Genomic DNA, 23062 nt, shown 5'->3' on the forward strand with positions numbered 1-23062 from the left:
TGTAATATGCTTTGAACATTTTTCTACTTGCATAATCTACACAAAAAAATTAGTAGAATAAACAATTTTTTTTTATCAAATTTTTAGACAACTAATAAGCACCAATTTTTTAATTTATCTTTTGTGTTTTTGCCGACGGTCACAAGTATTTATTTTTTTTACTAAAGATAGGAGACTCAAACACGTAACCTCTTAATTGAGTATGGAGAGACTATGTCATTTGAACTATTGCTCATTGGCACGGTCACAAGTATTTTAATGAATAAACAAAATTAAAATTATACTTATAAAAAATAAATTTAATATAATAAAATATCCTAATTTTTAAATTTTTGTTAAGTTTTTTTAAAAATTTAACTAAAATTAGTTTTTTTAAAAAATGAATCATTTATTAAATTTGTCATCGAATAATTTTTTAATTTAAATTAGTTCATAAAAAATTTTAAATTAATTGTGTTTGTGCTTTCATTAATTAACAGTTTCTGTTAATATTTTGTCAAGTAAGATGTAAAGTGACAAATTATCACGCATTAAAACGACACCGTTTTAATTATTAGGAGGCCTTGGCTCAAACCACGTCGTTTAGCATTTACCGTAAGCATATCTTCATCTCCTGTCATCACTCTCTGCTCTTCATTCCCTCAACACAAAAGCCTCTCCTCTTTGATCCATGACCTATCATCTTCAGAACGAAGATGAAGCACTCCATGTTTTTCCAATTTCTTCCGCGCTAACCCTCTGCTGCCCTCTTCTCTAATTCACCAACCAACTACCCATCATTTTCTATCCACCAGCAGCCTCCGCCACCGCCTGCAAACTCTGCTGCCGGCACCGGAAAGAACACCGCCTCCTTCAGAAACTTAGGTATGCGTTCTCGTTCTTCATGATTTATAGTGTCTTGTACATTATATCTAAATACAATACACAAAGAATAATTTTCAGTGTCTCTGTTCTATTGTCTCTATCTTAATGTCATGATCTGACCTGTCCACAAAAACAAAAGTAGCCTATTAGTCGTCATTTCTTTTCTGGAACCTAGATTTGGATCTATTATTTTATTTTATCGAAATATTCGTTTTTTTTTTCTCTTCTGTAAATTGAGTTTATTTATTTATAAACTATGGTATTTTGTATGGTGTGTTGTGTCGTTTTCTGGAATGTTAAAACTCTGGCATTAGAATTTCCCTAATGGAATGGGCATTATTGGTTTGTTTCTTCTTCTACTTTTCTTTGCTTCTTTCGATATCTTGATTTCCGATTAATTGATTATTGATGACTTATCTGTTAAGAATTTGGTTTAGTTGAATTTTTAAATTTCTTTGTTCATCTATCTTTTTTATTAGATTAGTTATGGTTTTGCCTCTTTATGAGATGAAAACACAGTTTGTGATTAAGCTTGATTGAATTAGGCAGGAGCTCTTTAATCTTTGTGATTTATTCTGTCCAAATAGAGCCTTTATTTGCTTGTGTATGATTAAACCTTGCTGCTTTGTGACAGAATGAAGTAATTAACATTCTGGAGCCTTAATTTGCTTCTGATTTGCTTGTCATTTGAATTCAATTAAAGACAAATGGAAGGATAAATGCCTTAGTTTGCTTCTGTTTTGCTTGCCATTTAGGTTCACTAGACCATCTTCTGATTTATCTTTTGTTCATGTAAATTGACTCCTTTATGACTATGCTATTTATGACTGCTTGTTAAACCAACCATATTCCTGTCTTCTATTATTGTCTATATTAATTTTATTAATTGCAATATATATTAGAACACGCTGAGTATTATTATTCATTATTGAAAAAGTTGAGAAGAAGAAACATAATCTCTGGATTCACTCTGGTCCCTTTTTGGATTACAAAATAATGGTTTACAATCAAATGATGTTGAGGAAGAAAATGAGACAATGAGTTAAGGAAAAAAAAGGAAGAAAGGTTGAGATATACTTGATGAGACAAAGGGCATCCAAAAACAAATTGTGCTGACTAAAAGATATATTTATATATGTATAAAGGGAATAGATAGGGATGATGGTGATGTCTAGTTATGAGCATTAGATCTTGAAATATATCTTTTAGTCATGAGTTGTATTTTCTGATCCTGTAAGTACTCCAAGTTGATTTTAGCATATTCTACTTGATCCGTCTCTTTACTCCCCTCAATTAGGTTTCCCTTTCAAATAAATGATTGAAATAGTTGAATCATTTTTAATAATTTTTTGTTTTATTTATTTCGTTCCCGATTTGATATCTGGAATTTTTGTTGAATTTGTTGCAAATAGAGATTGAAAGTTGGATCTTCGTTTGCCTTAGGTTGGGATTAGTTATGTTTGTGAACTATTGAAAGTAAGCAATATTCACCACAAGTACTAATTTTTTCTCTTATTCTGGCATATATATGTTTAGGTTGCCATTGCAATTGATCAAATGGATATTAATGGGCATGGTGATGCTGTGGAGAACGTGGGAGATGCTACAGAAATACAAATATAGTGCTAAGAATTTTGCACTCTAAAAAAACTATAGGTAAGAGAAAAAAAAAATTTTCTTTTTGTTTGTGCTAGAAATCTACCTGATTAGTGAACTCCTATTCTGTCTATGCTTGAGGAAAACGAAAATGGTATTTTAAATTGCATAATCGAATCTTGTTGATTTATTGATGTTAACCAATTAGGAAAACCAAGTTTCTGTTCACTTGGAATGTGCATAACATAATGATTTGTCATTTGTTATGCTCTTATCACTAAAATAGATTGCTCTGCTGTGCTTAATACATGTTGGGAATGTGAGTGACAATGGAGTGTTTGTAGGAGATATTGGTGATGATGAATAGGTGGTAATAAAAATGCAAACAATGAGTTATAAGATTCATTACCAGATTTCTTACTTGATATGGTCAAGCAATGATTCAACAAAACTGTTTGGATTTCTCTCACACTCTTCTAACAAAGATTACACAATGTGTGCTCTTAAATGTTGTTTTTCTCCCTTCTCAGCTTAAAGGTCTCCCTTTTATAGAAAAAAGAATTGGGTATTTGAATGTAGGTAGGTTAGAAGATTTCAACATTTGGGGTGCCATTTTCAACATTAGCCTTCATAATGCAGCTGGAACATAGCACATGTGAAGGACAAGGAAAGTGTAGCTGGCCAAACTCGAGTAGTTGGTCAAAACCTAGCACGTGTTTGGGAATTTGGTTAAAATTTGAGGGTTATTGTGATAATTTAGGAAACCCTAAATGCAACAACTCACCTTCCTCAGCCTCCTTTCTTCGGAAAACAGCTTCTTCCCCTCTAATGGTCCCAAAACTCTCCTCTATCTCTCCCTCTCTGCTCTGGGCCGCACTGCTGCCGGAATAACCACCGGAAGTGTGCCACGCACTGCTGTCCAGCTCCACTTCCTCCTTCTCCGTCGTCCCTCTCTGCTATTCTGTCGAACCGAAGCCGCTGCTCGCCTCTGGTTCATTTCTGTTTGTCTGTTCCTGCTTCGTATTCCCTATTTCTTTCCCCTGTTTCAATGTTTCAGTGCTATAAATCTCTCTTCTTCCGTCCTCCTTTACCCCCTTTTTCCATCTTTTATTTCAATTTACATAGATTCATTATGTCTACTTCAAGACAACCAACAGCCCCGACTCTAATTCTCTCTAAGTCATATGTTTTATGTTTTTTGGTGTGTTATGACTAGATGTTATGTTTATATGTTGAATTTGCTGAATTAATTGCATGCCTTGTGAGTAGAAAATTGTTTAAATTGATTAGATATTATAATTTATTACGTATGCAATTTTTCTGCATGTTTTTTTTTGTGCCTATACATGTAATTTTTTAGGTAATCCGCCATTTCTGTCATTTCCCACAATGCCATCTGCATAATTCTATAGCGGATTTTTGGCCCTCGGCCATGAGCATCCATCGGCAATAAAAAGCTATGAATCTGAGCAAGGTATAGGCACGTAATTATTTGTGATAATAAATTTTAAAATAAATGAGTTGGAAAAGATGATGGGTTACCTGAGGTTGCTTGGGTCTGCACCTTAGAAATTGCATGGTATGGTACAAGTACAATGACACTTTTATCAAGTATTTCTTATTAGGTTTTGAATTTTATTTTCATTTTAATTAACCTGATAACAATAACCTTTTTTTTTTCAAAATTTTCCAAATTAAAAAAAAATTGAAAAGCTCCTTTATAACAAGCCAACCCCTCCTCAAAAATCAGAGGGCAGGGTAGAATTTCCATGCCGTTATTTTAGGTTGGGCAGGCCTGCCCACTGTTTAGTGGCGGGCTATGGTGGGCCAAGGCAGGCATGTCCGCTTGTTACACCAACCAACAAGACCAGAAATTTTGCATGTATTAACTTAATTACAAAAAGCTAGCTTTAACAAGAGGATTATTTTGGCACATAAATTCTATCTAAGCATTATATCTAAACTATTTAGATCTCTAACAACTCCAGGAACATATGAGAATATCTAGGCATTGGAATGACTCCAGCATCTTTGCATTTTTCCCAATGCTTTTTCTACATTTTGACTTGAAAACTCTGATCTTTTCAGGAATAGGGGAAAATACACACTTAATTGAGATAATTAGCAAATCACTCCGAGGCTGCTTCCAAACCGCCATCTGAATGGCACCCAAAGAGCCACTGGTGATCTCTAACAAGGACGAGATGAGGAAATGGTCAAGGGCCATGAGATGCCAGGGCAAGGTCATCGGACTTGTGCCTACCATGGGCTACCTTCATGAGGGCCACCTTACTCTTGTCAGAGAAGCTCACAAGCATGCCAATGTTATAGCTGTGTCAATCTATGTAAACCCAGGGCAATTTTCACCAAATGAAGACCTTTCCACATACCCTTCTGACTTTGATGGTGATATCCGAAAGCTTATGTCTGTTCCTGGTGGTGTTGATGTTGTCTTCCATCCCCACAATTTGTATGACTATGGAAATGATAAGAGGAATAGTAATGTTGCAATTGAGGGTGACAAAACGGTGTCTTGTGTTGATCAAGGTGGATTTGGGCATGAAACTTGGGTTAGTGTTGAAAATCTTCAAAAGGGTCTTTGTGGAAATAGCAGACCTATTTTTTTCAGAGGTGTTGCTACCATTGTGACCAAGTTATTTAATATAGTGGAGCCTGATGTAGCTGTCTTTGGAAAAAAAGATTATCAGCAGTGGCGAATTATTCAAAGAATGGTAATAATATGTTGAAAATTCCAATTTTTTCCTGATTTTACACACACACACACCTACAGATTTTAATTATTTGATTAGACTCTGTTAGACATATTTTAAGTGATTAACAATAGTGTTGATATCTGTTCCTGCTACAAAGTAGATGGACTGCAATGATGACTGCTTATTAGATACCCAACTATTGAGAATTTAATTGTGTTTTATTTTATTTAGTTGCCCGGTATACATGTAGCTGGTCTCATCTCTAAGATAAGTTTTATTGTTGTTCTTTACCCAATACATGGGTTGGCAGTGGTTTTCATGTTTTGCATGCATTGGGAATTATCTTATTTGAATGAGTAATCATATCACTTTGTTATTTTGTTTAGACAGACAAACTTTGTTAATAAGCAGGGATCTAAAATCATTTTACATGAGAATGATGCCAATGCTTGAAGAAAGTTTTTCCTTGTCTCAGCTAATAATTTCTACTAAGTGAATTGTAGCATTTTGATTTGGGTGGTTAAACAGTATTGAAGAAAATATTGTCTGCTAGATTGGTTTGATGCTGTACTCGTCGCTATAATTGGATGTTGATTCATACTTCTTACACACTGACTGATTAATTTCTTGTAGGTTCGAGATCTTGATTTTTCCATTAAAATTGTTGGTTCTGAAATAACACGTGAGGATGATGGCTTGGCAATGAGTTCGCGTAATGTGCGCCTTTCTATGAAAGACAGGCAAAATGTATGATTTTAATTTATTCAGATATGTCATCCTTGAGATTTCTAACTTCACTACACCTTATAAAATTGTTAATATCGTTCTCCTAATACCTATAACTAACAACCCCCCCCCCCCTTCCTTTTTTTTCAATCCGTTGCAGGCACTATCTATAAATAAATCTTTGTTAAAAGCTAAATCAGCAGCAGCAGGTGGTCAGGTGCATTCTGAGAAGTTGAGAAACTTAGTGGTCCAATGTATTACTGAGGCTGGTGGACAGATTGATTATGTTGAGGTGAGTTCTTGTGTTCAATTAATTTGGATTATTTAATGAGATAATCACATAAACTTTGTTGAATGCGCAGGCAGTCTATAGTTTAATTACATATTCATCTTCAAAAACATTCAGTCTCAGTCAATATATTATTAGATATTTACAAGTGATGTGCAATATGATTATTGCTAAAGATATCCTAGTTGTATAATTGGTCAGGGAAATTTGATTTGCTTTCATTGCTGTTGTCCTTATTCTTTCTATGGATGGTCCTGAGAGTTCATTGGATGATTTAACATGATTATGGTTATAATTATTATTATAAATAACAATGTTGGACAAATTTTTAATATAAAAAAGTTTTTGAGAGAACAAGAGTCTTTGCACCATACATAGATAGAGGGAGTAACGTGAATTGAAAGAATATCCATGCAACTCAAAATGCTGTTTTTCTTTTTTATGCACCAATTTCAGTTAGCAGCAAGATCCATCATCAACACAATTTTCTAGAGTCATGCTGTTGGTGTAATCACATTTCAACTTTTGGGATTTTGCCTTGCTGTCTTAAAAGAATCTATTATTTTCCGTATCTTCAAAAAATAGGGACAATGGACACTATTGCAAAAGTCTCTTGTTTTCTTTCGCTGTCCCTCACTACTGCCAAATACCAAATAGGATACAAAATTAGTTTTTTTTTTTTTTTTTTTTTGGGGTCTTTGCAATCTGTGTCTCTGTCCATGCATTATCCAAACACTAGGGTAATGCCAAAGTTTCTTTGGGGATAGTGTATACTGTGGCTTCCAAAGAATCAATTAAGAACATTGAAAAGACACTTTTGTCTCAAGAAATAGAGAATAGTGAAAAGACATCGACTTAGATGCATGCTAACTAGATAGATGCATTTTTTCTGCAGATTGTTGATCAAGAGAATTTGGAGAAAGTGGAATTTATCAATGGCGGCCCTGTTGTCTTGTGTGTTGCAGCATGGTTTGGGAAAGTGAGACTTATAGACAACATGGAAATTAACTTAAAAATGGATGTGAGAAAATGATATAGTTAAGCTACCATGTCTCATCTTATCTCTCAAGCATGCACCACTTGGTAATAGCCCATGCACAATGAAATTTCCCCCCCTCTTTCTTGGTATGAATTACTCTTCATTACTGGTAGGTTTATTTTGTTTGTTGGCTGATAATAATAGAACACACCGATGGTTATTCTCCGTGACAACAGTGTAATAAAGTCATAAACTATAGAAAGAAAAAAGTTGAAAAAGTATTGTTTGCAAAAGAGAGTTTGTAAATGACAATTGTCGGGAATGTTATACAAGTGTGACTTTTTGTTTTCTTTCTTTAATGGGTAAGCTTTGTTTATGCAAAATTGTTTACATACGTTTAGCACCTGATAATATCACATGGCTACTAGGATCAACATACTTTTCTACGTTCAATACACACCTATTAGGGCTGTTAAACCGGGTCGATCCGCCTAATTTTATTTGTTGTCCGATGGATTGGACAACTTTTAATTTTAGGTATTATAATATATCTACACTACATATTCACTCACAAAACTACAGTAGATCTGTCAGCAGCGTAAATGGACAAGTCTACTTTGTCCGGCAAGACTTCATTTATAGTATGGGCCAGTTTAAAATCACTAGACCAAAACGGACTGCCTTATTTATTTATTTATTTATTTATTTATTTATTTATTTATTTATTTATTTATTTACGCTATGTTTGTTACAGTGGAAAATAGGAGGAATTTGATGAAGGGAAAGAAATAGAAAGAAAATAAATATTTTTACTTGTTTGATTTTGAAAGGATATGTGAAGGAAACATATAACAGTAGCAAAAAGTGATGTGGGATCCAGCAAAAATTTTTCTCTTCGATTAAGACAAGAAAATGAAAGAAAATGAAAGAAAAATTCATTTGGTCATTCTATTTCATCATTTCAAACACATCCATAGAAATTAAATTTCACTTCTAATTTTTTTTTATTTCTTTTCAATCAATTTCTCTCCTTTCTATTTTTTTCCACTCCCAAACAAAGCATTAAAGTAAAAAATGCATCTATTTGAAAAAGCAAAGAAAAAGGTGAAACAAAGTGAGGACAATGGTTATATATAAATTTTGATTGTATCATTTGATTATTATTTTTAGAATATCAAAAATCACGCATGTTATATTTTGAGATAAGTCTCTCCCGAAATTTCAAATATTCAAAGATAATGAATAGACGCCAAAAAAGATAATGAATTTAGTGACCCTCTAGTATTGCTCAATACTATAATTTAATAATTTTGTTCAGGTCCTTTCTCAATGCATTAGTTCTATATATCATCTCTTTTTTTTCAATTTTTTTTTCTATAAGTCCAAATTTTTTTTCCAGACAGTATCTGAAATTCAATAGATGAATAACTAATTCATTGAATATTTAAGTTTTATTTAAAGATTTGTTATTAGTTAATAAATTATTACATATATAAAATAAAATTTAATCTCTCGATATTTATTTAAACTAATTAACTATACCAATTCAAATTAATTTACTTCTTGCTGCCAAGTTAATTTTTTACGGAGTTAATTGTTTTTAGTTAGGGTAGTTAAAATAGGCTAAATCCATCGGGTCAGCCCGTTTATCCATTTAAATAGACAGATTTTATTTCTAAAAGTAAGTCCGTTTAAATTTTGGGTTAAACGGGTTGAGCCCGGTTAACCCGAAAAAAATGATGGATTAAATGGGTTAGTTCGCGGGCTAAATGGGTGGTCCGTTTATTTTTTTTTATATTTTAAAAAAAATAGTACTTTTAGTCAATATTTTTTTCGATTAGACCCGAAATCTGACCCACCAACTAAAAAAAATATTATTTTCAAAAATTTTTGACTTAAAAGTAATATTTTTTGTCAAAATATTTTTTAAAAAATAAAATAAAAGAATAAATAGGCTGACCTGTTTAACCTACGGGTTGACTATAAACGGTCCAAGTTAAAAAATTATGGCTCGCGAATAAAATAAATTTAAACGGTCCAATCAATTTAACTCACAGATTTAACGGACCAGACCTAAATGAACCTAGCCCGTTTAACAGTCCTATTTTTTGTTGTTCTTGTTGGATTTTATTTATTAAGTTATTCAATAATGTACAATAATATATCATCTTATTCTTATTGTCGCATCACAACAACAACGCGTAATAACTTTATCAAGTCACTGTTCCACAACTTTTTCAAGTTTCAACCCTAGAGAACGAACTAGAACACCGACTTAATTAATTTAATTTAGTTTAATCATCAACCGCAACGTATATGAGTAACGTCAACTTTCATGAACCTTAAAAATAAAATATAAATACTTCAATAGTAGTGTCTGAACTTGTGTCATTTAGCATGGAGAATATCTGCTAGAACGTTATTTAATAGTTTTAATTTTAAACCACTGAATGAAGATGCCCGACAAACACTATTTTTAAATATTTTCACAGAGTTCCGAGATAGCGATCATATTATTATTAAGCTATATATGTAACACATTTAGCCTACCTAGAAACATTATATTATGGCTGGTTACCTTTCTAGGACGTACTTTTATTTGTTTATATATATTTTATCTCCTATCTGCTTCATTATTTATAAATACTAATGTATTAATAATTAAAATATAATAAATGCTTTATGTGCTAATTAATAAATAACGAAAAGTTTACCTATACACATATGACAAAACATTGATTCATAAATAAACTATTGAAATGAGAATATCTTTTTTTGCTGTATGCCAACGAATAATTGAGATAAAATTTGAATTTCCTTCGCTAGCTTGGTGCTACTATATCAACTTAATTGATTCTCTCCTTTTGCAGATTGTGGCTCTAGGCAAGAGTTGACTACTAAAAACGAGTAAAATTTAAGATTCTAAACTTTATATTTCATGAAATCGGAGGAATGTTCATAATGTAATATATAACTTTAACTCCACCCTTGCTAGCAAAGGCGGTAAGCGATTGATTGATGAGTAGTCTATACTTTAATAATAATTAATCTTTTATGTATTCTATTTGAAATGGTAATTTTGTATATGATATTTAGTTCTTGATCTTCATTATTTGCTAAATAATTTTAGTTTTATTATCATTGCTAAAAAAAAAAAAGAATATATATATATATATAATACAAAGAAATTTCAAAATTTTTCTATTTCTTTAAAATCACTTAAAATCACTTAATTTTTTAGAAATTTTGTTTCTTTTATTTCATAATTATTATCTCATAACCTAAAAGAAAGTCTGAAATGTATGGATATATTCATTTTATGTCGCCATTCACCGGAGTTTCGGTCGCCGGCTCCCCTGTCATCAGGTCACCATCAACCCGTTAGTTCTTTTTATGAAGCACAAATGGGAGAATTTATCCTGTAAGCAGAAGAACTACTAAAGTTGCGCGAAAAGAAGGACTCAAAAGTCTTCTTTATTAAAAAAAATTGTAAAAAAAAGACCTCTCTCTCTCTATATATATATATATATAATACCACGGCTTATTCTTAAATATTCTTTATGAAGTAATAAATAATGTATTTTTTGTTAATTAAATAAATTTATTTTTTATTTATTATATTTTATATACATGGTTAAAATTTAAGATTTAAAAATTAAAATTTAGTTAGGATTTAATTTTAAAATTTAGAATTTAGAGAGAGTGTTTTACTTTTTCTTTCTCTTATTTTTTAATCTTTAATAATAGCAATTTAATTTTCAAAGAGCCTTGTGCTCTTTACTTTTTTCGAAGCATAATTTTTTCCTTTACATACATAAAAGCAGAACACAATAAATATGAAAACAGTTGTGCAAGTTATATTTTAACTACATTTTTGTTTACATATAGCAGTATATGATTATGTTATGCATGTTAAAAAATCAAATATACAACCATAATTAAAAAATTAGTTATCAATTCAATCATTCGTATAAATTAATATTAAAATATAAAATATCAATTAAAATATTAAAACAAAAAATATATTTATATATAAATAAATAGTAACTGATTTTATATATATATATATATATATATATAATATTTTTATAAAATAGTTTACATAATAATACGTAGAAATTTAATTTAATTTATTATTACTATTATTTAAGGAGTAAATCTAAAGTGAGACGGTAAAATATATTCACAATTAAACTAATAAATGTATCATTCATTAAATAATTTAGTGGTGAATTTTTTAATTATTTTTTAGATGAGTTGACTTCATAAATAATGTTTGTTAATAACAATCTCAATTTGAGATATCTAGATACGGCCACCAATTAATAATTACAAACTTTTTGGATGTAGATGTATGTAGTAGGTCAAAATTGCGTTTTAATTTTTTAAATATTTAATTATTTTGTTGATTTTTATAATTTTATCAAATTTTTAATTAAGTCTCTATATTTTTTTAGTTAGATTTTTAAACTGTTTTTAATTTTGTAATTAGGTCTTTTTCATATACAAACGTTAAAATTAACAAAATATTTCTCCCAAAATTTATACGGTCAAATATCTAGTTAGATTTGTTGTGCTAGGGTTTTTTTGACCCTGATAGAGTTTCTTGTGAATCTTAATTTCTAATTTTATTCTATTCTATTCTTTTTTTGTGAATCTTAATCACTAAGAGTTTAGATTTTTTCCAAACATTTTGAGTAAACAGTGAAGTTTCATCCTTCTTTAATATTATAAATCTCTTTTATAACTCCTTCCTATGGCATCACTTGAGATTAGAGTTATGCAGAATCTAGATTTATTTGGAATAGAAGGGGAGGAGATTGTAGTATTGGAGGTGGAAAACGAATGTGAGAGAAAGAGTCGAAATGTATTCTAAAAGCTTAATAGGGAGGCTAATGGCGGACAGAGAGTTTAGCGGAGAGACAACAAAGGGAGGTTTCGGAGTGATCTGGAATCAACCTGAGGGATTTAGAGTTAAAGTGCATGGAGAAAATATATTCTAATTTTTCTTTTCTAAGGAAGCATATGTGATAAGGGTGGAAAGGGGATCTCCATGGCCGTTTAGGAATTATATGATTCACCTTAGAAGATGGCAGCCAGGTATGAAAGTGGATCAGGAGGACTTTACTCGAATTTCAGTATGGATCCAAATGTGGGGATTGCCTGAATTTTGTAAAACAATAACAGCGGCTCGGAGGATTGGTCAAAAGTTGGGGGAGATAATGGAGGAGGCTGATAAATTTGCCATGAGAGGCAAGGAAGACCAGATTATGAAAATAAGGGCTAATATGGATGTGACCAAAACACTACGTCAATCAATAAAAGTAACTAGTTCGGATAATGCAGTTTTTGAAATTATGCTGAAGTATGAAAAATTTGGGATCAATTGTGGTTTTTGTGGTTATATTTAGGGGTGTCATGGATCGGATTCGATCCGCATATCTATGATGTTTATCCGAATCCAATCCGAAAATTGTGGATATGGATTCGATCTGCAAGACTATCGGATCGGATTGCAGACTTTGCGTAGGTATCCGCATATCCGCGTATCCGCAAAAATAAAGAAATAAATAAGTAAATATTTTTTTATATTTTATTTCAACTAATAATTATTATATATGTTGTATTATATTAATTTATTATTTAAGAAAAGTATGTTTAATATTATTTTAAGAGTAAATATATTTAAAAGAATAGAAAAAATGAATTTTATTCATATTTTTTTAATAAAAATAACCTTTTAATAATATTTTTTGTGTTTTGAAGATATATCCGATATCCAATATCCGATTCGCAAATGTGCGGATCGGATCGGATCGAAATTTTGGCCATATCTGATCCGATCCGCGTTCACCCCTAATTATATTGGGCACGAAACAAGAAACTACGAAGAGTGCCAGCAGGATATTAAAGAGAGGTGGAGTAGAGAGCTAAAAGCATACCAGATCGGGTGGAGATTGGAAGAGCAAAAGGAAAATTCATGTAACGACCCAGCTTCTAGCACGTCATGACCAATGCTAGCCGCCAGGCGCTACTACATGGCTTTTCCTAGAGACTCTAGACATTATATTAAATATATACATATGAGCCTGTAGCGCTAATCGAGATCGTGTATCAGATATATAGATATAATAGAATAGGTAATAATTAGACAGATAATATCTACATGAAGCATAGAAAATACATAAAACGAAGTAATATCATACATAAATGCCTAAAGGCTCGTTCAGTACATCATAATTCACACTGGGTTACGTCGTTGCTTATTCATGAAAATATTTACAGACTCCATATTTATACTAACAGGCCTCGACTCACAAGAGTCACCCTAGTTTGGGACCCGTTCTAACTTGTTTTTAGAGATATTTGCAAAAGCACCTAGCCCTCTAAAAGTCTATACAGAGCGAGGGAAAAGACTACTACTACTACTATAACTACTGCTGATCATTGATCCCTGGTAGCTAAAGAAGCACGGAAGTGCTGTGTGGAAGTAAAAGAAGTCGCTCTGACTCTCCGGTAATGCTACTGTTGCTTGCTAGTCCCAAGGCTGGAAACTCAAAGAAGATCTCGCCGGTTTGCATCTGCGGAACGGGAAGTAAGGGGTGAGAACCTAAGGTTCCCAGCAGGGTACTACACAAGAAAAACCTAAGGGGTTCCGCAGCCAAAGTCTAAGGCTTCACGCAATTAGGTCGGTAAGTCACACAAACAAGCACAATCATAAGTATATAGTAGAATAGTAAACGAGCACAAAATACAAGAAGCATGGATAAAACAAAATCACAGGTACAAATAAGCAATCACAAACATAGAGAATGCAGCAACCAAGTATGATGCATGCCTGGTCTTATGCAGGCCATGAGCTCATGCGTCAGTTGACTACCCGCAACCCGACGTTACCTAGGAACTAGTCCTAAATATAGTTTCCCAATTGCGTTCGTCCGTGCATACATGTCGATGTGGTTAAGCATACCATCAGTCCGTGACAACAGGCAATCGTCGCAAAGTTTGACACCATAATATACGCACAAAGGAAAAATATAGTTTTAGCAGTTAGTGGGTAATACCCGCCTGCAGACAACCTCTAGCACCTTAGAGTTTACAATTCTTTTTTCGCAGCATATTTCAATAAACTTTATCTCTAAGGGACTTCTCTCTCCTCTTCTTTTTAAATAAAACTTGTGCCTGGTCTCTGCTCTTTAAATCTCAACCTTTGTCATATTTACTATTTTGCTTTAGTACTTTTATATATTTTCAACTTTGCCATTTTGTACGTGACTTCTCTTTTACTGTTTTCTTTAGGCTTTTAGTGACACTTTCACCACTAGTGTTATTACTTTATCATTCTCCTTTCATATTTTTACTAAAAGACCTTCTTACCTTCTATTAAGTTAATTAATAATTTTTTTTTAATTTTGACTTTATATCTAAAATTACTAACATGCCCCTAAGTACTCTAATTTTACCGTTTAACCTGATTTAACGTCAAAATATTACCGGTTTAATCATAATATTTTTCTATGACCAAATTATCTATAATAATTTTAATTAATACCAAATCTATCCTTAGGAACCTAAAAGATCATTTTACCCTTTATTAGTTTACTTACTTATTCTAGTTACCGCTTTTTACCGTTTTACTTCTAACCTTTACTAAAACTTTTATTTAGGCCCAAAATTTTATTGTAATTATAATTTTGACCCAATTAATTTATATAATTACTAATTTATATTTGATAACTCTAAGTTTAGAATTTTACTTATCTTTCAATTAAAGTGCATTTTTAATCCTCTTTTTACCTAAAAATGAGCATAACACCCTTTTTACTTTTATACCTTTGTTTCATAGGATTAAAATCAGTTTTTTAACCTCTTTTTGACCCTTATACACATGCCTTTCATGATCATTTAATGGCTGGATTTTCAGGGGTCAAGTTTTTTATTTTTATCCACTTTTAGTGACTTTTAAGACTTGAAACTTAAACCCCAAGTGCTCCAAATTATTTCAGTGGTTTCATACAATTTTCAGAGGTAAATAACTTCATATATCACTCAAATAACATTCCAAAAATAGAGAAGTATGACTAAATTTTCAGAATTAAGAATCAAGTACAAAATCACCACAAAGTGGCTCATATAAACACCGAAAACAAGCACAAACATATTCTAACTAATCCTAACCCTTACCTCTTATGTAATTCATTTAGTAAACCTTTTACACACTAGAAACGTGCACACAATGTTAGAAACACAGCTGGTGGTGGTGAGTTTCATTTTTGGCCTAAAGTGTCGCAAAAACATCGAAATTCAACCGCTTTGAGCTCGAATCTCTCTAATTAACTCCTTAAGTGTGATCCATGGGTACTTCAAGAGGAGTTCTCTATATATAAAGGAGAGTAGGAATTCATCATATCTACTGTTTTAAAAATAGAAAAGGAAAGGAGAAAGAACAAGAGTTTACCTAGCCGAAATTTTGGTATAAACACAAGGATTAGCGAAAACAGGCAACAGTTTGTGCTTATATGGTTTGAGTCCTTGAAGAACACATGAAGAAAAATGGAAAAAAGAGTTGTAATAGGGTTGGAGCACAGAGAAAAGGTGCAAGAGTTTTCTGTCTTTCTCTCTCAAGAATTCGGTCAAAAGAGTGTAAAAATGTGTAAAGTATTTTGTGAATTTTGTGGCCAATGCTTCCTTAAATAAAAAATCAAAGTCTTACTGAATTTATGGTGGTAAAAGTGGCTGAAATTTTTGTGGTCAAGGGCTGGGCTTCAATGAATAAGGGGCATGAAAACGAGGAAGCCTGGTCAGCGCTTGCATGTCGAGCTTATCCACAATTAACCGCAGTTAGTTACTTGAGGTTAAAAACAGAGCAGAGAGAGGTGAAAGGGTGAGATAGTCTCAGTCTAGAGACTGAGAAGGAGAGACAAGTTACTTGGGTGGCAAGTAAGAAGATTTTGGGTCTCTAGGAGTCGTTTGCGAAATATTAGTCAGAAATTCGGTTCGGAGTAAATTTTACCGTGTGGTAAAATAATTAATGGCTAATATTTATTCTTAAAGGATTAAATCATGAATGGATGGCTAATATAAATCTTGAGATACATTTAGTTTGGTAGAAATTATTTTGACCATTGATTCCGAGGTTTTCGGTTACTAGAGTTTTTCTCGACGCACGCAAAACTGTCACTAAAAGTGAATTTCCGACTCAAAAAATCTCTAGTGAGGAAAATAAACCAATAGTAAGCTAATATTTATTATTTACTAGTCAAACTTGGCTTAGGAGATTAATTATCCTCATAAAGTCAATTTTGACCTTATTAATGACCTTTTTTTATTTAATTTTTTTTCTTTTTCTTTAATTTTCATTTTTTTATTACCGTTGGGTCAGCCTCACTATTTCTTATTGGACTGTAGTTCGAGATTTTATGAAATAAATTAAAAAAAAAACCAGAAAAGTCTTTTTACTAAAAATTGGATTCTTACAATTCACACCCAAATCCACGTGGAAAGGAAACAGGCTTCTCTCAACCTCACAATAAACCTACACCAGTAAGCCTTCTAAAAACCCTTTCTAACCTATCATTCAATGACCATTACTCCAACCGTATCCATAATCCATCAAATTCTCAAATACACCTAAACCAATCCAACAATTTAAAACCATTAGCTCAGTATGATAATTCAAATTCGCTGGAAAACCAAAACATTATTCCATACACTATATCAGAACCAGTTTCAGGAGGTATGAAGAGTTTGATTCAGATAGAAGAAGTAGGGGTGTTTCACATAGGCAGCACGAAGGCAGCACAAAGAGAGGTATTAAAAGAAGTATTAAACAACCAAAAATCAAACATTTGGCGAGAAATATGGAAGTGACAGAGGTAGGGAGTAAGATTATTGGTGTTAAGCAAAATTCGGAGCAGCAAGATGAGTATTTTAATGAAGAAGACTATTTTATCTACTGAATTTTATTTTGAAGAGCTTTAGGGTGCCATCCCAAAAGCGGCACCCCAAGACCCGTGAAGATGATGATGTGGAACTCCCGGGGTTTGAAAAAACCCCTGACAGTTCATAGCATCAAATGGTTATGTAGGACCCATTCCCACGAAGTGGTATTCTTATGCGAGACCAAAAATACTACTTCGTTTGTGGAAAAACAAGGTAGAAAAGTAGGTTCTTAGAGATTTTATTGTGTTGAACCAAGAGGAATAGCGGGAGGGCTGGTATTAATATGGAAGGACGATGAAGATATTAATATTATTCAGCATACTGATTTTTTTATTCATTTCACTTGGAGAGACAATGGCATAACAGAAGTTGGGAGATTTTTGGAGTACATTTGCATAAAAAGGAGGCCCAACGAAACGATCAATATAATCAGATCTTAATATGCTAGAAACAGCTGGAGAAAAATATTTTGATTACTGGTGATTTTAATGCTATCTCAGCCTTTAATGAAAAAGAAGGAGGAAGAATGAAATCTATTCAAGCTTTTCAAAACTTTATTAATGGAGGCAGCCTGGTTGATCTTGGATATGAAGGTAGTATGTTCACTTAGAGTAATAAATAGGTAGAACTTAAAATTATTAGAGAGAGATTGGATAGATATTTGGCCTCTATTCAGTGGAAAAAGAATTACCCAAATGGCTCGGTTGTGCACTTAGATGACACAGGATTTAATCATAGACCACTTCTGATTTCTTTGGATAGAGTAGGATTTAAAACAAAGAGGAGGTTCAGATTTCAGGAAAGATAGTGTGACAGCAAAGAAGCTAGTCATGTGGTGGTAAATTCATGGCAAATGGAGGTTGAAGGTTCTCTGATGTTTATATTGTTCAGCAAGCTTAAACAATGTAGACACAATTTGGTTGCATGACAGAAAAATTCGTCTACTAACTTAAAGAAAAACATTGTTGAATTAACCTCAAAGCTAAATGTAGAGAAGGATAAAGGTGCGGAGACTGACACCACTATGATCTGGGTCTTAGAGGCAAAACTAGAAGATGAATATGAGAGGGAAAAAAGATTTTGGAAAGAAAAGGCCAGGGTGCAATGGTTGCATTGGGGTGATAAGAACACAAAGTTCTTTCATGCCAAATTTTGTATGCAGAGCAGCAAAAACAAATTGCACAGGCTGAAAAGTGATTTGGGTGAGGTTGGTACTAATGCAGAACAAATAGCTAGTATTGCGTAGCAATATTTTGAAAACCTATTTACTACTTCTAACCCAAAGGAACCGACTGAGGAGCTGGAGGGGTTGAATAGAAGGGTAGATAACAATACCAATCAAATGCTAACTAGACCAGTCTTGGATCAAGAAGTCAAAGATGCAGTTGTTTCTATTAATCCTCTCTCGACACCTGAAGAGGACATATTCACTGCAAAATTCTATCAGTTTTTCTGGGACACTATTAAAAGGGATGTTCTCAATGTTGTTCATAGCTTCTTTGAGGGAGGAAAGATGCTCAGAGCCTTCAATCATACACACATATGTTTAATTCTTAAAGTCCCCAACATCAGCAAGATGAACCAAGTGAGGCCTATCAGTATTAGTACTATTTTTTTTATAAAATTATCTCTAAAATTCTGGTGCATAGATTATAACATACTATGAACAGAATCATTAGCGATAATCAAAATGTGTTTATAAAGGGCTGGCTTATTAGTGATAATGTATTGATTGCTCACGAATTTATGCACTTCTTGAAGAATAAGAGGTTTGCGGATGAAGAACTAGCGTTGAAAGTAGATATGAGCAAAGTTTATGACCGGGTTGAATGGAAATTTGTTTGGGCTATTATGAAAAAATTGGATTTTTTGTAGAAGGTGGGTGGAGTAGATGAAGGAATGTGTAACGATTGTTTCCTACTCTGTTGCTGTGAAAGGACAACCTCATGGTTGCTTTAAGCCATGTAGGGGATTGTGACAAGACGACCCCCTTTCTCCTTATCTATTTTTATTCTGTGCAGAGGGACTCTCCCATCTACTCTACAGAGGAGAACAGAGGAATGAGATCAAGGTTGTCAAACTCGCGAGTCTAGGTAAACTCGTGGAGCTGATCTAGACTCGACTCGTAGACTCAACTCGTAGATTCGTACGAGTTTACCTGTTATAAATTTTTTGTAAAAAATATATATATCGTGTATAATATATATATTTACTCAAATATAGACATCAAACTTAACAATTTCAACATCAAAATACATAATAAATTAACATAATGCTACAATTATAACAAGTACTCTAGAACACACATTCAAATCCTTCACAAATCACAAGTATGCATCTAGTTCAACATAAAACACACAGTCACACAATTAAAGCATCATATAACACAATTACACAACCGAAAAAAAAACAACAAAACAACAATTAAATGTTCTAATAAACTAAAAGTCTAAAACTGAAACCTTCCAATATCTTCATCTTCCATGGTATCAACATCATCATTTTCACCATCTTCATCAGAAACATCATTTCTTTCAAGTACAGGTTCGGCATTTTGTATTTTTGTCCCTAAATCAACAAATCAACAAAGTATAAACTAAATAATTAAGAAAAATTATCCACTTATCCTTGTAATAGACGGTTAGAAGAACAAAGAAATACAAATAAGATTCTACTTTAAGGATCATATTGTTGAGGAATTTTACAATGATATAAAAATTACAGCCATGCTAAAGGATAAGATTTTGCTTCAACAAAACATACCAAACTTACATAGTTACATGAAATTCAATTATAACAAGTTAACATTAACAACACGTGAGGGAAGACTTGACTTGAAAAATGAAGAAAAATTTCATAGATACATCAAATAAAAATAAGTAAACAAGATCTGCTCTTGAATACTGAAAAGAAAGCTATAACAGAAATTAGCAGATTCAATAACAACAAATTCATATTTCACTATTTCAGAGTTTCGGATTCAATAACAATTAACAGTCTAACACACACTAACAAATAAGAAGTAACAACTACAAATTTCAAAATGCAGCAATTCAAAACAGATTAAACTCACACTAACAAGTACCAACTACCAAATGCATGAATTGATTCAATTCAGTAACTAATTTATTTTTAAACATACTTGAAGGATGAGATGGCTGAATGGAGTAGGCTCAGCTTAGTAGCTGACACTGGCGTTGGCGCGTTGCTGTGCTGTGCTCCACGATGACCGACGGAAGCGTGGCTGACACTGGCGTTGCTGTGTTGTACTGTGCTCCATGAATATGCGTTCTTCGATGCAGAACAGGGAGCGAGACTGCGAGAGAGTGAGAGTGTGTCAAGATGAATGAGAGAGCGAGAGTGAGAGAATAGTGGTTTGGGGTACGGCAAACGGCAAACGGCAAACGGCAACGAGGGACTGGAGACGGACGGCGGTGAGGGATGGACCGTGGACGACGAAACGCGAAGAAGAAGAGAGCTTGGAGAAGAGAGTGAATGTGAGAAAAGGGGGTTCAGCCGTTTAGGGTTAGTGGGTTGCTGCCTTTCTTTGTTTTTTTTTTGTTGGGTCCAAAACGGTGCTGTTTTGGCGAAAAAAGCCAACCAAAGAAAACTCGCTGACTCGTGAATAAACTCGCAAGTTTGACCGAGTTTACCCGAGTCTACCCAGAAATGAGTTTGTGTCCGAGTTAACTCGATTCCACTACCTAAAATCATAAACTCGTACGAGTTTACAAGTTAACTTGCGAGTTTGACAACAATGAATGAGATCACTGGAATACGTTTGAACTACAGAGGTCCTTACATTGCTCATATATTTTTTGCAAATGATTCAATTATATTCAGTAAGGCAACACCCCAAGTATGTGCTAACATAGCCCAAATTCTACAATCTTATAGTGATGGGGTGAGTGGACAAGTGGTTAATAGTGATCCTTATTTTTCAGTAAAAATACTATTCCTAAAACCCGAGATACTTTATCTGATATTCTCAACATTTCCCATGTTGGGAACCGAGATAAATACTTGGGTTTACCCTCAGTGATACAGAGATCGAAGAAGGCAACCTTCAATTATATTAAGGATCGGGTGGCGAAAAAATTACAGCATTGAAAAAAATCTCTCTTATCAGCTAGCAGTAGAGAAACATTGATTAAAGTCATAGCCACTGCCATTCCGTCATTTCGATATATACGTTGGGGTGTTTCAAGCTACCTGAGACTCTCATAGAGGACATACAACGTATGATAATGAGATTTTGGTAGGGACAAAAGGAGAATGAAAGAAGACAATACTAGATTTGTTGGGATATAATCTGTAGACGTCAAACTGAAGAGGATTAAATTTCAAGGATTTAAAAAGCTTTTACCTAGCTATGCTAGGAAAACAAGGCTAGAGAATCATCTCTTGACCTCACTCTCTATTGGGCAAAATGCTGAAAAGCTAAAAATTTGTTAACAGAATATTCCACGATCCACCGGAATTGCTACCAGAAATTTAACAGAAACAAATGTGGAGAGCTCTTTGGAAGATCCAATGCCCTCCCAAAGCTAAAAATTTTCTCTGGCGTGCTCTTCACAATGGTCTTCCAGTGTGGTGGAATTTGAACCACCAATTTCCAACAGTTTCACCACAATGTCCTAGATACCTAAATTCTTCCGAATCGGTGACCAATTGCTTGGCCTCATGCTCTTAATTAAGACAAGTATGATGTTTGGCAAGGATCCAACCATCAGAAATAGCAAGGGATGACGATATATTCTGAAAACGGTGGGTGCATGTGAGTGAAAGGATAATGGGAGAAGAGGGAGAAAACAGAAAAATAGCAAATGCAGCCTTCACCCTTTGGCAAATCTAGAAAGTGTATAATATATATGAAGATCTTCATAGACAAGAGCTTCTCTCTTTTTGAGATTTTTTCCATAGCAGATAGGATGGAAGGGGAATTTGCTGCAAGGACGCTATGTAACTATTGAATTCTTAGTCTCGATTGTTCTAAAATATGTAATGTGAGAGTGTCCCGTTTTATTTTTTTTATTATTGTGTTGTTTAAAATTGAACCATCTCTATTTATTGCTTAATTCTTGCAATCAATAATATTATATTCTACTTTTGATAAAAAAAAAATCTAATTAAATTTTTAATTGTGAATACCTTTAATTTATAAAAAAATATATAATTAATTATAATATTTTTTATACTAAAAAAACTTAATTATAAAATTAACAACACCTCTCTGCAAAAGGCAGATTGCTATTTTGCAACAATCAGTTTATTTTTTTTCTTCTTTACTAGATGTGTATTGTATTTTACAGATATGTAAAGTTATAGGTCCACATCTATATATAACACACCATACACCTATATATTTGAATCCCACCACCTTTACTCTATTATTAAATTAATTTCTGTAAATAGACGCCGGACACTAGTAAAAAAAAACTAAAAATAGTAAAAATAAAACGCAAACGCTTGACGCATAGTGTGGTGTGAAACCAACTTCTTCTTTTTCCTTTCTTCTTCTTTTTGATTTTCTTAAATTAATGGGAAAAGAGATAACCCACCGGTGTTCTCCATTTCTGAAACATACAAAAGTAAATGAACTTTCTTCTAAAGGAAAAAAAAAAAAAAGACACGGAAAAAGAGTAAATGAATTTTATTAGTGTACTTTGATAAGTAGCATATTGGTGAGTAGTGTTTCTTCAATTGATAAAATTTTAATAGCAAATTGCATGAATAGATATAGTTATTTTATGAAAATTTATAGTATTATATTTTTTTTCAAATTTTATTAATATTAATCACAAAATATGAAAAGAAATATTAACAGAAGATGTTTTATATATACAAAAACATGTGCTATATGTATATATACTATTTATTCTTTTTATAACTGTAAATCTATTTTATTATAAGCCAATGAGTAATAGCTCAAATAGCATAGTCTCCCTATAC

General features: G+C 32.8%; 1 protein-coding gene across 2 annotated transcripts; it reads left to right on the plus strand.

Moving 5' to 3' along the window:
• Window positions 1–567: 567 nt before the first annotated feature.
• PANC (pantoate-beta-alanine ligase) lies at window positions 568–7527 on the plus strand. Of its 2 annotated transcripts, XM_021110024.2 has the most exons (7): window positions 592–864; window positions 2401–2520; window positions 3821–3934; window positions 4549–5192; window positions 5808–5921; window positions 6061–6192; window positions 7085–7527. In XM_021110024.2, the coding sequence occupies exons 4-7, from the start codon at window positions 4623–4625 to the stop codon at window positions 7220–7222; spliced, it is 954 nt and encodes a 317-aa protein (XP_020965683.1). In that variant the 5' UTR covers window positions 592–864; window positions 2401–2520; window positions 3821–3934; window positions 4549–4622; the 3' UTR covers window positions 7223–7527. The 2 variants fall into 2 exon arrangements, with proteins under 2 accessions (XP_016171094.1, XP_020965683.1); XM_016315608.3 differs by lacking the exon at window positions 3821–3934 and having other exon boundaries at window positions 568–864.
• The last annotated feature ends 15535 nt before the right edge of the window (window positions 7528–23062 follow it).

Source organism: Arachis ipaensis, chromosome B8 (assembly GCF_059453495.1).
Source record: "Arachis ipaensis isolate K30076 ecotype BB chromosome B8, ASM5945349v1, whole genome shotgun sequence".
Classification (NCBI taxonomy): Eukaryota; Viridiplantae; Streptophyta; class Magnoliopsida; order Fabales; family Fabaceae; genus Arachis; species Arachis ipaensis.